Genomic DNA, 17,067 nt, shown 5'->3' with positions numbered 1-17,067 from the left:
CTCCAAACTTTTAACATGCTGTCCTGTGAAATTTTGTTTGTGTGGCTTAGGACTAATATATCATTCTCACCCCTTTAATTATTGCAGTTCGAATATTATCTTTTATAATATCAACTCTTGTTTCTCCTTGCTTCAGTAACTTACCCTACTTACTTACAAATGGCTTTTAAGGAATCCGGAGGTTCATTGCCGCCCTCACATAAGCTCGCCATCGGACTCTATCCTGAGCAAGATTAATCCAGTCTACAATCATATCCCACCTCCCTCAAATACATTTTTCCTCCCAACTAACACTCTATATGCATTTCTGGATTCGCCCATACGTGCTACATGCCCTGCCCATCTCAAACGTCTGGATTTACCGTTCCTAATTATGTCAGGTGAAGAATACAATGCGTGCAGTTCTGCGTTGTGTAACTTCATTCTCCTGTAACTTAATCCCTCTTAGCCACAAATATTTTCCTAAACACCTTAATCTCAAATACCCTTAATCTCTGTTCCTCTCTCAAAGTGAGAGTCCAAGTTTCACAACTCTAAAGAACAACAGGTAATATAACTGTTACATAAATTCTAACTTTCAGATTTTTTGACAGCAGACTGGATGATAAAAGCTTCACAACCGAGTAATAAAAGACATTTCCCATATTTATTCTGCGTTTAGTTTCCTCTCGAGTGTCATTTATATTTGTTACTCTTACTCCAAGGTATTTGAATTTTTCCACCTTTTCAAAGGATAAATGTCCAGTTTTTATATTTCCATTTCGTATTGTATTCTGGTCACGAGACATAATCACACACTTCGTCTTTTCGGGATTTACTTCCAAACTTGCTTCAAGTAAAATTCCCGTGTTTTCCCTTAGTTTGTGGATTTTCTCCTAACATATTCACGTCATCCGCATAGACAAGCAGCTGATGAAACTAGTTCAGTTCCAAACTCTCTTTGTTATGGCTTCAGTAACATTTCACATAATTCATTACTACTATAAGACTGCATCATAACTACAGTAACTATAATAATAATAATAATAATAATAATAACTTATATTTTGGATACAGTATCAATCATAATCTTTAGTTATTTGTTATATAATTGCAATGCTGTTTGGGGATACGCTAGGGATAAGTATTAAAAAAGATTGATCACTGCTACAGGGACATCATTTTATTTTTACTTCAATTTTTATTGTACCTGAGTTTTTTAATGTACTTCACTCCCACCCCTTCTACTAATGAAATTCAAACGTCCTCAACACAGATCCAAGACCGCATATACAGTCATAGTAGCCTTACGGTCATAGAAAACAGTACGTTCCAAAAATATGTTCGCGTTTTCCAGTGACGAAAGAGCTTTCAATATTGCATCATTTTCCATTTGTCTACGTCGCATCTCGGTTTCCCCCACCTGCTTCTATTCGCCTCTCTGTAAATGCTAGTGGCTGGGCTGTCTTAGCTCTTTTCTGGGAACATTAATTTCCGTTAGGAATTGGACATATACGTAATATTATACCCATACAATTGTTTAAAATAACTTAAATAAAAGGGCCTAGTTAAGTAATTAACTGTTACGTGATTTTCTCCCTTTCTACGACGCTGCGACGTAACCACTTGGACAGTAGATAGCATGTCTCAGTAATTTTATCTTTTCGGATCAGGCAGAAGTGAAGATTGAATTTACAGTACATAAGGCACTCTGTTATAGAGTAGCTACATAATTATTTCAACATGAGTTACTAATACGGAATACGAACCTGGTAATTGGAATTACGTACAATAGTCTATAGTGCGATAATATGCACAGTAGAACTGAAGCCTGTATCGAAATGAATGGTCACCATTTTCAAAAATGTGTTTAAATATCCATATTATGATTATTTTTCAATTTAACTTCATTCTCATATTGTACGCTAATGTGTTGTAGACAGTATAATAAACACTGCATAATGAATACGTCCGCATGGAAAGCTCAGTTCGTGAGTAAAAACACTCATTGTTAATACAGTACTGTATTTTGATTAAACAAAAACTTAATGAAAATTATCGAACTCAAAATCGTGATATTTCCTACTTTACGTAAATGGATGAACTACTTTTCTTCCCTCCTATACGTAGTGAAGTGATTTGTTTGTATATTACGTCAGTATCATGGAACTCCAGTCGTGGAAGGGGGTAGCAAACGGTGTTTCTGGTTCTTAATAGTTGATCCAAAGGTATAGCCATGCTAATATTAGAAATGTTAGTAAAAATAAAATGCTGTCCCTGTATAAGGAATGCTAAAAACATGAAAATCTCGAAATTGCTTTTTATAGCATCACATTATGGCTTTGTATTGTATTGTATTGTATTGTATTGTATTGTATTGTATTTATTAACATTCCATGGTATTCATACATTGCTTACAGCTAGAATATGGAACAAGTCAAAAAACTTAATACTATTATAAAATCTTAATTTATAGTCACAATCTAGATGAAATATATACAGAAGAGATTTACAATATAGTCTACCAGTACAACACAAAGTCTTAGTATCAATTTCATGAAGTGTTATTGAATGTCATTAATTCACTTACAGAATAGAAGGCGTGAGAAATTAGGTACTTCTTTAATTTGGCCATAAATAATTTTATGTTTTGAGTTTCATTTTTTATATCGATAGGGAGGCTATTAAAAATTTTTACTGCCATATAACGCACTCCTTTTTGATAGCATGATAGACTTGCTGATGGAGTATGAAAGTCATTTTTTGACGTGTATTTATGCTATGAACTGTTGAATTAGTTATAAAGTTTTCACGATTACATACGAGGAAGATTATTAATGAAAAGATATATTGACAAGCCAGGGGCATTATTTGTAGTTTTTTTAAAATAGCCCTACACGATTACCTAGATTTGGCACCTACTATTATTCTAATTACTCTTTTTTGTAATAGAAATATATTGTTACTATCTGTGGAATTTCCCCAGAATATTATTCCAAAACTCATTACCGAGTGGAAATATGCAAAGTATATTGTTTTTAATGATCGTAGAATGAGAAAATCAATGCGTCAAATTGCTGAAAAACCTAAAATACAGTATAATTTGCAGCCCTAGTTATGTAACAGGGATAGCAGCAGAACCGTGTGCTGTTGTCATGCACTCTGTTCCCCTCATATCTAGCCTCGTTTGGTACCTACCACGCAGGACACATCCCAGGGTGAGGGTGATGTTAGTGGGTCAGAAATTCAGAGAGATCACTTGGACGGTTGGAAACAGATCCCATTCAGTGTTTGTGCGTGTGATGTGCATTGCCTGTTCAGTAGTTCTCGTGAAGATTGCAAAGTTACTGACGTTGGATGTTATTTCTCACGTGTTATACAGTGACAATGGACAACTCCTCCCACAGTTCTTCACTGCGTTGACACGAAGAAGCTCTGCGATGACCATCATGACAGATATGGCCAGCCTACTGAAGGCATCCAGTTAAAAGAGGTAGGATATGCAGCAACAATACATGGCCAGTGTAAATTAGAATAAACAATACCAGTGTATTTAGTGTGTCTGCCAACGCTTCATAAATACTTAGGCCTACTGTATCACTTCTTCTTACTCTTTTGACGTTTAACGACGCACTCAAGTTTCTTCACTTGAGTCGATTCACTGGTGTTAATTTTTTTTTCACACAAGTATAGGCCTGTATATTTTATAATAATTATGCATTTTTTCAAATAGTTGTATAAAACAGCTTTATGTAGATTTGGTTTCGATATACGGTCTCGAGCACAAATAAAACCAATCAGGCAGATAATATCATAATCGTTCAATAATTATATTACAGCATTCGTTCAGTGAACATTTGGGATAACGGATGAGTCGAAATATGTGTTGGAAATTCATAGTCATGATTACAAATGATAATGCATTTTATGCAATCCTAGCATTAAAACAGTCTTGTTATGACGCTATAAATCGTACGCAATTATTGGCCTAATTCTGGAACTGGTATCAGAAAGGGTCACCTAGCAACCAGTAATTCTATAATGTCATCACCGCCTTCACAACACAGTTTTATACAACGTACCTGCAAGAAAAAGCTTCAAAACAACAAAATAACATTGTCTTAGAAACGGTTACTTAGCAACCATGCAATATAATTATGTCATATCCAGTACTTACGTGTCTACTACGTCGTAACATTACATTTTGTAAGTGCATAATATTTTTTACATACTATTTTAATCCTAGAATAGCATAAAACGTTGTGTGTAACACGTGTGTATAGGCCTAATCTTCATTATAAACACTCGTGAAAGTTAGCTTGCGCTTACGCGCTAAATATTCTCTCGTGTCATAATTACCAAGAAGATTACACACGAAGTTACATAAATTACTATTATATTCTTCTTCCTCTTCTTCCTACTCGTGTTTTAGGATAAATCCTGTATTTTCCAACTTTGCTGTCTCAATCCGATGTTGGTGTCCAACTTTCCTTCCACCGTTTAGGGGGTCGTCCCAAAGGTCTTGGGGTGTCCATCTTTTCTTTCATTGCGATTTTCGGGAGTCGTCTTCCATCATCCTTAATACATGGTCCCGCCATTCTTTTCTTCTAGTCTTGATCCATTTTGTCACATCCTGCACTCCACATCGTTCGTCTGTATGTCATATAACGTAACGCCAGCAATACTTCGTAATGTCCTCATTTCTGTTGTTATCATTTTTGCAGTTTTTTTTTTTGTTTCTGCATATGTTAATACTGGTCTTGTACACGTTTTATATATTCTGATCTTGCTTTCTATGTTCGTGTATTTATTTTTCCAAATTACATCTCTTAAATATCCTGATATTATGTTTGCTTTAGTATTCTGTTCTCTTACTTCTTCCTCCAAATTTTTATTGCTTGTTATTTTTGTTCCTAAGTAACTGAAACTCATTACTTGTTCTATGGGTTTATCATATACTGCAAGTTTACATCTGAGCGGCTGCCTTGAGATTGTGATTTTGTTTTATTTTCCGATGTCACCATGTTAAATCTTTCTGCTGTTATTTGAAATTTATATAGCAATCTCTGTAGATTATCTTCGATACCTGCTAAAAGGATCACATCATCAGCGTAATATATTATTTTAATGTCTTTATTCCCTAATCTGTAGCCCTAGTTTCTGCTTTTATTATTTCGTCCATGATCACATTGAACAGAATAGGGTTAAGGCTGTCACCCTGTCTCACTCCTGTTGCTATAGGCACCTTATCAGTTAGGTGGTTATCTATCTTTATTCTTGTGTAGTTATTAACATTGAGATCTTTTATGAGTTTTATAATGTTATATTTGGTTCCTTTTTTCTTTCGTATTCCCATAACATCTTTTATTTTAATTCTATAAAAAGCCTTTGTTAAATCTATAAAACATGGATAAGCCGGCCTATTGAATTCGACAGCTACTATTATATTGATGTTAAAAAAGTAACAGAGGATTAATAGAATCCCTATAGTTGCGTGAAACTTTATGCTGTTCGTGATTGTTATTGTGAGTATGGTTAAGAATGTAAGGATGTTTGGGATTTGAAATAAAACTTTGACGTTTCTTTACATTTCTGTCCTTATACTCCCCGCATTTAAATTTAACAAGACGGAGACTTCTTGTTTTTACTTCATAATCGCTTCTTCATTCCATGAGGCCTAGTTTCGAAGCAACAATGCAATAATTATCGATAATCGAAACGATTCACACATGAATATGACGTCAAGGAGTTTGAAATATTATAATTAATAATATATCATTACAGAGGATTGGATTCAAATGGAAATTAATACCACACTTAGATGTGTGGTTTAGAATTAGACTATGTTACTTACGGCTTTTAAGGAACCCGGAAGTTCATTGCCGCCCTCACATAACCCCGTCATCGGTCCCTATCCTGTGCAAGATTAATCCAGTCTCTACCATCATATTCTACCTCTCTCACATTTTGATATTATTCTCCCATCTACATCACGGCCTTCCCAAAGCTGTTTGTCCCTCCGGTCTCCCAATTAACATTCTATATGCATTTCTGGATTCGCCCATACGTGCTACATCCCTGCCCATTTCAAACGTCTGAATCTAATGTTTCTAATTATGTTAGGTGAAGAATACAATGCATGCAGTTCTGCGTTGTGTAACATTTTCCATTCTTGTAACTTCATCCCTCTTAGCCACAAATATTTTCCTAAGCACCTTATTCTCATACACCCGTAAACCTCTGTTCCTCTCAAAATGAGAGTCCAAGTTTCGCAACCATACAGAACAACCGGTAATATAATTGTTTAATAAATTCTGGCTTTCAAATTTTTTGACAGCAGACTGGATGAGAAAAGCTTCACAACCGAATAATAACAGGCAATTCCCGTATTTATTCTGTGTTTAATTTTGTCGCGAGTGTCATTTATTTTTGTTACTGTTGCTCCAAGGATTTGAATTTATCCACCTCTTCCAAGGATAAATTTCCAATTTGTATATTTCCATTTCGTACAATATTGTGGTCACGAGACATAATCATACAATTTGTCTTTTCGGGATTTACTTCCAAACCTATCTGTTTACGCATTCCAAGGCATTATTACTATTTATATAAAGTAGATTATTATTTTCACAAAATTGGACAGTTAACATTTTGTTTCCCAGTAGAAGATCTTGCAATGCAGAAGTAAACACAAAAAGTTTGTCTATTTAGAAAAAAATTAATTTTTAAAACAGTTTTTTATTCTCCTGCAAATTTACAGATACGAGGTACCGGTATCTCTTCTTAGTCATCCATGTGTGTTCGTGTTGTCTTTAGGAGGTCCCTGTGTGTGATCCAGAAGAATTATCCTTCCCTACGAGCACTGACTTTTAAGATCCAGAAAGGAGGAGGTTAAACGGATGATAAAAATCAACCACAATTGATGTAGACTGCCTTAATAATATGTGCATGGAGTTGAGTTGCTCATTCTTGTCTAGTTAATGACATTTTTTTGTTCCGATTTGTGTGCATAGAGTTTTGTTTCCATTTTCTTCCATACTGATTTGTCACTAATGTAAGAACAGACGGAATCAGTACAAGTAATGTTACATTGAGATAAATATGACACAAACAGTATTCGTAGAACTCACAGTGTCGAGTGTTTTGAAGTCTTTTCTGACATCAGAATCGGTGTAAAATAAATCCATTTAATTTTGATTTTTAAGTTACGTGTATTATTATTACATACACTGTAAGGAGATAGTAATATGCGTTACAAGAGCGGTATGTTGAAGTTTTCATGTTCGAGGAAAAGTTTGAAAAAGCGAAACGTAGTTGAGCTTTTTTAATTTCCGATAATTGAAAGAAAACATACCGCTCGTGTATCGTACAGTATTTTGTGCGAAGATCGTTTATTACATACCTGAAAGAGGAATTTCTAATTAGTTGCAATGAAATCTCCATCTTGGTTTCTGTTTAATGACAGCAAATTTGCAAAACAAAAATATCTATCTTCAACATTGTTGCTTTAAAATGTTTTCTGTGTTTACTATACTCCAGCAGGCCGTGATATACGTCTGTCTTTTTTTTCCCCCCAGTCTATGGAATCTTGTTGATTTTTTCACGGCTTCCTTAATGTTACTTGCATCACGAATGCAGTAACTTTAGTGAAGTTGTAGAGTTTACTTAATTTTTGCAAATATTTAAAAACAATAATTAACAGTGCAATTTAGGTGAAATTGCAGTGGTAAGTTTCCAATTTATAATTATTACTATATTGAACGTCTCTAAAAATAATATGTTAAAAGCCTAAAGCAGTAAAATCAATATGTCACTTAAGCGGTAAGAAGAGGGAAATTGTTATGTGTGTTAGGTTGGGAATACTGAATGTGGAATTTTAGACTTTCCGCGGATTGGTTTTGTGCGGAAACCAAGCAAATACGCACGATCTCGCAGAAAAATATTTATGGTCAGTTTTGACAGAGTTTGGTATACGACAAAAATTAATACATTTAATAAAGGAATGTATGAGTAATTCGAAATGTAAAATTAAAGTTGGGACTGTTCTTTCGGATAGTTTTGAAGTTCAATCTGGAGTGAGACAGGGAGATGGTTTGTTACCCATACTTTTAAATTTTGTCTTAGAAAAGACATTACGGAAACTTAGGAATGAAAATATTGGAATTTCATTGGGCAATAGTAAAATTAATTTATTAGCATATGCTGATGATATGTCCTTGTAGAACAAACAGAAGATGATATGAGGAAACTTTTTAGATTCTTAGTAGAAGAAACAAGAATAACAGGGTTAAAAATTAATTAAGATAAAACTAAATACATGAATATATCACGTACCTCAAATAATAGAGGGTCACTTATAATTGATGATTGGGAACTTCAAGAAGTTACTGAATTTAAATACTTAGGAAGTATAATAATAATGAAACAGGCTTATTTGGGAGAGAAATTGAACATAGACTCGTTACGGCAAATAAGTGTTACTACTCCCTTCATGAATTGCTTAGTTCCAAACTCCTTTCTAGATTATCAAAATTAAGATGCTATAATAGTACATTATGGAACGAGCCTATAATGGTAGTAATTAAGACGCAAGTATGTTCATACGAGCGTCTTAATACCATTATAGGCAAGTTTCATATGACTTTTTATGCTCGACCATATTTCTAACTTGAAATTATTCAAAAGTAGGTCATGTTGTGGTTATGTAAGTGAGTAGCGAACTGACCTGAATTGTGAGATGTGCGCAGACGCGAAAGTATTGATTTTTTCCGAGGCTGAATGTCATTGACCTTGATATAACGTAGAGAATAAGATGAACATTAGGCTTGATATAACCTGGAAATTGATTTAGAATTGAAAAACGAGATGAAAAATTGAATTTATTTGAATATTATTTACAATTAACGCTAATTATTATAGTAACAGAACATAACCTTCTGCGACAGTATTGGATTTCCAGCCTCCGTGACTTTTCGCTAATTGTCTTTCGATTGCATATCCGAGAATAATCGATACTTGCGGTTTTATAATGATACAAAGGTGATTTTTCATTGGCTGAACACCTGAACTTTAATAAATAGGCGTACTTTAATGAGGTGCATTAAAAGGCATGGTCGAGCATAAAACAATAATCCTACCAACTCTCCTATATTGCTGTGAAACTTCGATATTAACAAAAAAAAAAAAAACAACAAAAACAACAAAATCCCTTTTTACTTTTGAGAACAAAATCTTGAGGAAGAGTTTTGGTCCCATTCAAGCAAGTAACACATGGAGAATTTTGAACAACAGGGAACTAAGGGATATTTATAAAGATCCGGACATAATAGCCTTAATAAAAAGTCGAAGACTACGTTGGCTTGGACACGTTCTACGGCGTGATGAAGATTCTCTTCTACAAAAAGCTTTCGACTATTCTCCAAGATGTACGAGACCTCTTGGTACACCTCGTCTCCGTTGGCAGGACCAAGTATATGATAATCTTTCTACAGTGGGAGGACGACAAGAAGATGCAGAGAACAGAGACGAATGGCGATATATCGTGAGTGAGGCTAAAAACCTCTCAGGTTTTGAAATGCCCTAAATTGATTGATTGTATATTGTATACGTTATATTCGTACTGACGGGTTGCAAGGAGTAGTGAAGTGCATTCCATAACCTCTCCTACTCAAATCCCATCCTCACCTTCCCGTGGTGCAACCTGTTTTTAACAAACGAGGCTCTGGGGACCGAGTCGCAGCGGTATGACTCCTCAATAAAAAAAAGAGAAAATGTCATTTCAGCATGCTGACCTGTTGTAAAATATCTGGCTGACTAGTTTCGAGGTGGTGTTCTTCATTGTAGGCTTCGGACTTTGAAGGACACCACCTCGAAGCCAATCAGCCAAGTATTTTTATAATATTAACACAGTAAAAAATATATTATCTTTTCTTTCTTGTGTGCAGTGGTGGCTGATTGACTGAGGCAAGTGAGGCCGGGCCTCAGTCACTTGGCTTAACTGAAATCAAATTTTGTGTTTTTATATAATGTATTAGTTATTTGAATGAAGCATATATCGCTATAGAAGCATTTGAAAACTTTGTGATGTATATAGACCTGTTTTGCAGTAAAATTTGTTCCTGAGGCCAGGATCGCTCGTGCCGGGTCTGGCTTGTGATGTATGTAGACCTGTTTTGCAGTAAAATCTGTTCCTGAGGCCAAGATCGCTCGTGCCGGGTCTGGCTTGTGATGTATATAGACCTGTTTTGCAGTAAAATCTGTTCCTGAGGCCAGGATCGCTCGTGCAGGGTCTGGCTTGTGATGTATATAGACCTGTTTTGCAGTAAAATTTGCTCCTGAGACCAGGATCGCTCGTGCCGGGTCTGGCTTGTAATGTATATAGAACTGTTTTGCAGTAAAATCTGTTCCTGAGGCCAGGATCGCTCGTCCAGGGTCTGGCTTGTGATGTGTATAGACCTGTTTTGCAGTAAAATCTGTTCCTGAGGCCAGGATCGCTCGTGCAGTGTCTGGCTTGTGATGTATATAGACCTGTTTTGCAGTAAAATTTGTTCCTGAAGCCAGGATCGCTCGTGCCGGGTTTGGCTTGTGATGTATATAGACCTGTTTTGCAGTAGAATTTGTTCCTGAGGCCAGGATCGCTCGTGCCGGGTTTGGCTTGTGATGTATATAGACCTGTTTTGCAGTAAAATTTGTTCCTGAAGCCAGGATCGCTCGTGCCGGGTTTGGCTTGTGATGTATATAGACCTGTTTTGCAGTAAAATCTGTTCCTGAGGCCAGGATCGCTCATGCCGGGTCTGGCTTGTGATGTATATAGACCCGTTTTGCAGTAAAATCTGTTCCTGAGGCCAGGATCGCTCATGCCGGGTTTGGCTTATGATGTATATAGACCTGTTTTGCAGTAAAATTTGTTCCTGAAGCCAGGATCGCTCGTGCCGGGTCTGGTTTGTGATGTATATAGACCTGTTTTGCAGTAAAATTTGTTCCTGAGGCCAGGATCACTCGTGCCGGGTCTGGCTTATGATATATAATAGACCTGTTTTGCAGTAAAATTTGTTCCTGAGGCCAGGATCGCTCGTGCCGGGTCTGGCTTATGATGTATATAGACCTGTTTTGCAGTAAAATTTGTTCCTGAAGCCAGGATCGCTCGTGCCGGGTTTGGCTTGTGATGTATATAGACCTGTATTACATATTATGTAGGCCTATGTTATGTCATATGGAAATTATAGGTTATTATTTATATTCCTATATTCGCAATTATGCATTATAATTAAGCATAATGTCATGCATGATACGCCTCACATTCAATTTGTCTGTATTTTAATACTACAATTGAGCACGTACTGAATTATTGTATTTATCTACTTCCTAAGAGACGAAGTAACACAATCGTACACTCATAGGAGTGGTATGGTAAATTTTCTATCTACAATTAAGGAAGGTAGATGTGCTAAATTAAAATCACAATATAAATTCTTTTTTATTCAACCTCAAAATAGCTTCCATTCTAAACTTAAAATGCTGATGCGAATAGATTATGTTAACACGTAAAATTCTCTTCACATCAAAATAACACAGTTTTGTAATTATTTCTGCAACAAATTATGCAATAAGAAGTAAACGAAACTTATGGACACATTACACTAAATAAACCTTAGCAATGATACGGAATAAAGTTATAATATAATATTTCACTGAGCTCCATACACTGAAATAGAAAACCCGAACATATCGTCTACTTGGGAAAGGGTCTGTGCTGAGGCGATAGTAGCGATCCTGGTGGTCAGCAACTACCTATGGATGCATATTTATTAAGTATTGAGCTTCGCAACTGTATATACTAGGCTGTGCTAATACTCACGTAAGCAACGGATGTTATGATCTTGATTCCTCCAGCGCCTCCTGTAACAAGGCGCACATTTCCATCTTGATCGGTGATGATGATGGGGGTCATTGACGACAGAGGTCGCTTCCCGGGTGCAATGAAATTTGCTTTGGGTTGCAGCCCATGCGTCGCATTGCTGGGGACGCTGAAGTCGTCCATCTCGTTGTTCAGAATGATTCCGGTAGAATCGGACATAAACCCAGATCCGAAGCTGAAAAATCAAATATTCTGTCAAACATATTCCTACCCAGGCATCCCATGTTGAAATAAAATCGATGTTTTCAAATTACAAGGAGATGGGAACATTTTTTAAGTATGTAATGTGAAAATTGACTCGTGGAAAGGAAAGGATTCTTAAGTACGACAGACGTTGCTATGGATTTAATTTAATAATTAATTATTATAAACAGACTAGATACATGATAATAATAGTCCCGTCGCTCTAATTTCCGGCAGCCAATCACGTTGTAGGTCGGCTACATTTAAACGTGTGCGTCTTGTGATTCGCTGATGAAGATGTCATGCATTTCCTAAGGCAGGATAAATAATATAATCGTCCGCCATTTTGGCTCTTTCGTTGGCGTTCGCAGAAAGCACACGAGGACGTTATTTGCTGCTCAATTATTTGCTGAATTACAGTGCGTTTGATTTATTATCATAGGAGCTACGACATGATAATGTTTAACGGTGTGGCAAATAGATTCCTCGTGTGGTAGTTCTGAAACGAAAGAACAAAAATTGCGAACGATACTATCTAGACCAGGTCTGCACAAGGTTTGCGCTCTCCGAGCCGGCTCACAGCTCATGAGCGGAATGCAGATATTAGCTGCGCTCTGTTATGAGGGTGGACTGGAAGAAGGGGTGATCTCGTACAAAATGTACACAAAAGAAAGTACTATTACGAGTACTTATGAAATAAATTCCCGTTCAGTGTTTGCAAAACTATCTTGGACTATTATTAATTCATACAGAAATATTTATTTTACAGAAGTAATAGAAATTTTATATCTACTTAAATGTACAATATCATTTTCTTATAATTTTATTTATCAGTACGAGGTTTTATGCTGTTGGCAGCTGAAAGGAACAGTAGCCTACTGATCGTAATGAAACATCAGTTACAGATGTTCGATGCCTGCCTTTATTAATGTTGATTATAGAAAACAGTTGCTCACAAATATAAATGTTGAGCCAAACATAGCAATCATTTTCACAGCCAGCCTGTGTAGTCGTATATATTATTGCTAATGTTTAGTCTTAAAGGGTGCTATTCATAGACATTTCGCAGCACGCGCTACGAGCGTACTAAGCTAGGCCCGGCTATCCACTGGTTACTAGTACAGAATTCAAATCATATCCTATCGCTAACACTGGTTTATGAATACGAAAAACGCTGATAATCCACCGAAAGCCCGCGCTAAAAATGTTTATGAATACGGCCCGTAAAACTCAACCAGGCTATTAGTATTATTCAAACGATCTTTAGCCCTTAGGTCACATTGAAGATCAATAAGTTCGAGCTGTAAATCGCTAAATGGTAAATGTTATGTTCCGTCTTTTAGATTCCTTCATACTATACTGTAGCAAAAGATAAGCAACGTGTAACAGTTACTGAGAATAGGCCTACACACTGCACTCCACTAGACAGCTGAGTGGTTGTTTCCCTCTCCTCCACCTATAGCAAGTCTGTCATTCAGACGTATCTTCCTCCCCGTTTCGGCGAGCGGTAAACACCGCTCTCCCGCTCCGAAAGAGCGCGCGCGCTCGTTGAGCGCTGTTAGTGCAGGCCTGATCTAGACTTTATAGAGCTTTCACTTCTTAAGACGTAATCAAAGAGGAGGAGTCACTCCGGGAATAACAGCGTCGCGACTTTTTTTTATAGGTTTGTTCGCACAACAATTCCAAACTGGTTTGAACAGTTCCGGTCATGCGCACATGGATTTTACTGTTCGCACAGCGCAAACTTCAAACTCAAACTGTTTCTGACTAATAGTTACGCATTCGTACAGCACGTCAAATTGATCTCAAATCGATTCCTGACAGTCAGACTTGATTTGCGAATCAAGTGCAAACTAATCTCAAATCATAGATGACGCATGCGCATCAAAATAGTTTTTCCATTGTTTTCTGCATGTTACTTACAACATAACCTATACGAATATGCCCGAAATAAATAAGCAATTGTATTTTAGTACTGTTGTTTTCGTATAATTGCCATTTTTCAGGAAGGTAATACTATGTATATAAGCGTGCGTACTATTCTAAAGTTTTACGGCATAAGTTGTTATTATTTTTTATTCAATAGCTGTAACATTTAATTCTCTTGAGACGTCATGTCAAGCTATTTTTATTTAATTTATAAAACCAATATGTAGTATAGACGAAGTTAATGTTTTTTAATTTAGTTCACTTTCAAAACAAAATCCACAGTTTGTGACAATGAGTATGCTCGTGATAAAGATTAACGCTATACTTTAGAATATTGTGTAAGTAGTTATGTATGTACAGTAGTGGCAAAAAGAAACCGGACCGACCCTTGTAGCTGATTTCAGAGCCTTGTTCACTCCAGAGCACGATAGACTGGTAACTAAGACTTTCGTGGTTCGAATCCTGCTTGGGAAGGAAACTTTTTTTTGTTCCTTATTCAAATTTATTCCCAATACTTTTCGATTACAGCGTTATTTTACTACTTAATTAACTTATTATTCCCAGAACATGAATTTTACCAGCAATCGGGGCTAGTTAGCACGCTCGTAGCGCGGGCTAGCGAAATGTCTATGCATAGCACCCTAACACTTCAGCTGCATGTTTGGAGAGATCCAAGTCACGCACAAGGTCAATCAGCTCAAGCTGGTTAAACTTCTGAGTAGTTAAGGACTCTTCAATATTAGAAGAATACTCGTGCTGTGCATTCCTTCAGTCTCATCTCTTGTCTCTGAATTTGTATCTTCATCTTCAGATGTAGTAAACACTTTGAAAACTTGAACTCAGAATGCACAGTAGGTCGAAATGCTGAGGGGATACTGGGATAGGCCGGTAAGATGTTGTCTGTTTTTTCTTGCCAATACTCTTTTTATTGACGACACAAAAATAGCAATCACTTATATGAGCCGTCCCGCCCCGTGGCGTCGTGGTCTAAGACATCCCGCCTAGGACTCGCGTTAAGGAATGCGCGCTGGTTCGAGTCCTCATGGGGGAAGAAATTTTCTCATGAAATTTCGGCCAGTGTATGGGACCTGTGCCCATCCAGCATCGTGATGCACTTGGGGAGCTACGATAGGTAGCGAAATCCGGTTGCGAATACCAGCTATAACGGCTGGGGGGATCATCGTGCTAACCACACGATACCTCCATTCTGGTTGGATGATCGTCCACCTCTGCTTCGGCATGTGGGCGTGAGGCCAGTATCCGGCTGGTCGGTCTAGGCCTTTCATGGGCTGTAGCGCCACGGATTAATTAACTTGTATGAGCCTACTGTTCTCGCCAATTCACGGGAATTCCGAGAGGTAAACCCTTCTCTTTTGTCCAATCACGCAGCATTTCTTCGCAATTGCGGCATACATCATGTGGAGCCCATTTCTTGTCTTGTCGACCTGGTTGGCGAGTTGGTATAGCGCTGGCCTTCTATGCCCAAGGTTACGGGTTCGATCTCGGGCCAGGTCGATGGCATTTAAGTGTGCTTAAATGCGACAGGCTCATGTCAGTAGATTTACTGGCATGTAAAAGAGCTGCGGGACAAAATTCCGGCACATCCGGCGACGATGATATAACCTCTGCAGTTGCGAGCGTTGTTAAATAAAACATAACATTTAACATTTTCTTGTCTTGGACCCCAATAGTAAGTCCGAAGTACGCTTTATAAACGCGCCTCACAAAAGATGTTATTGTACGCCTTTTCCGAATAAGGGTGAAGTATCCACAAATGTAGCAGAAACTGCCTGGGTTGTTTATACATCGATATCTCCTTGTAGCCATGATCAGATGTGAATAACAACGGAAACAATATTCTTATCTAAACAATATTACCTTATTACCTGTCGATAATATAAACATAAACGACTGGAATGCAAAAGTTCGAATTGCATGAAAACCAGAACATAGAAAAAAAAACCGTTTTCAGATTTGAAATCAGCATGTAAAAATGTTAAGAATCATTGAAAAAATCTCATGCAACTGACATTTCGAAAAAAAATTGTTGATCAGTGTAATTCATCGAATTTCATTCGCGTCGGACACAATATAACGAGTTGTAACACTAGAACCACAGTTTAGTATATACAGTCACGAAGCTCAAAAAGTAGTAAATATGCATCCATAGATAGTTGCTAACCACTAGGATCGCTAATATCGCCTCATTACAGACAATGCGAAATTGTACCGGCACAGTCTATTGTTCCTAGCAGAGACGTCGCTAGGGGGGGTGCGAAAGGGTGCGCAAGCACCCCATAAAAAATCGGAGCACCCCTTTCCGCACACCAAAGAGCAATTTATTTAAAAATACTAGGCATAAGTTATTTTGAAACACAAAAACAAACAGTTTCTTGGATGTGAAAAAACTACGTCCCTTAGTGTATCGTTATGGATGTGAATAATAATAATAATAATAATAATAATAATAATAATAATAATAATACATAGTAATATTAATAAACAGATGTATAGTATGCGCGCAAGTGCATGAAGGAACATTTTGGATTTTTTATGTACCACATTTTTACAGCTTGCACCACATCCGCACCCCCCTTGCTCTGATCCTGGCGACGCCACTGGTTCCTAGCACCCTCACAACTCAAGCTTCATGACTATGCTAGAACTCAGATTTTCAAAGCCAAATAGACTAGCCGTAAGTCCTATGCTTATAAAATTATGTTTGATATTGGCAACATAACCGTTATAGGTCTCGCAATCACGGATTACCGACGGAAGGAATGCGAATCAAACACTGCGATAAGGAAGAGCGGGCGACAGGAAAGGTCACGTGATAACTTGAATGATATTCAAGAATACAGTCGGAAGAGAAATGACATCGAAAGAATCAGTCTTGCGTTGTGATAGTTACATTACGAGCTTAGTTTCTTCCATTGCATGTGAATACGTGTCTTGTATCGCACGGTATTATTATTTCATTCGTAAACATATGTTGCGCAATTAATTAGCTTCGAATTTTTCTCTTGCTACGTTCTTTATTTCCACAGCGATGTCTTTAT

The 17,067-nt window shown here is 37.1% G+C and overlaps 1 protein-coding gene across 2 annotated transcripts in view; it reads right to left on the bottom strand.

Annotated features, from left to right (window-relative positions):
* LOC138714828 (scoloptoxin SSD14-like) overlaps positions 1–17,067 on the bottom strand; it is a 134,145-nt gene that overhangs the window by 6,877 nt on the left and 110,201 nt on the right. For both annotated transcript variants that reach the window (XM_069847002.1, XM_069847003.1), the window contains exon 8: positions 11,837–12,071. In XM_069847002.1, coding sequence (XP_069703103.1) covers positions 11,837–12,071 — 235 coding nt within the window. The remainder of the gene's footprint in view (positions 1–11,836; positions 12,072–17,067) is intronic.

This window comes from Periplaneta americana, chromosome 15 (assembly GCF_040183065.1).
Source record: "Periplaneta americana isolate PAMFEO1 chromosome 15, P.americana_PAMFEO1_priV1, whole genome shotgun sequence".
Lineage (NCBI taxonomy): Eukaryota > Metazoa > Arthropoda > Insecta > Blattodea > Blattidae > Periplaneta > Periplaneta americana.
This window is presented reverse-complemented; position numbering and strand designations above follow the sequence as displayed.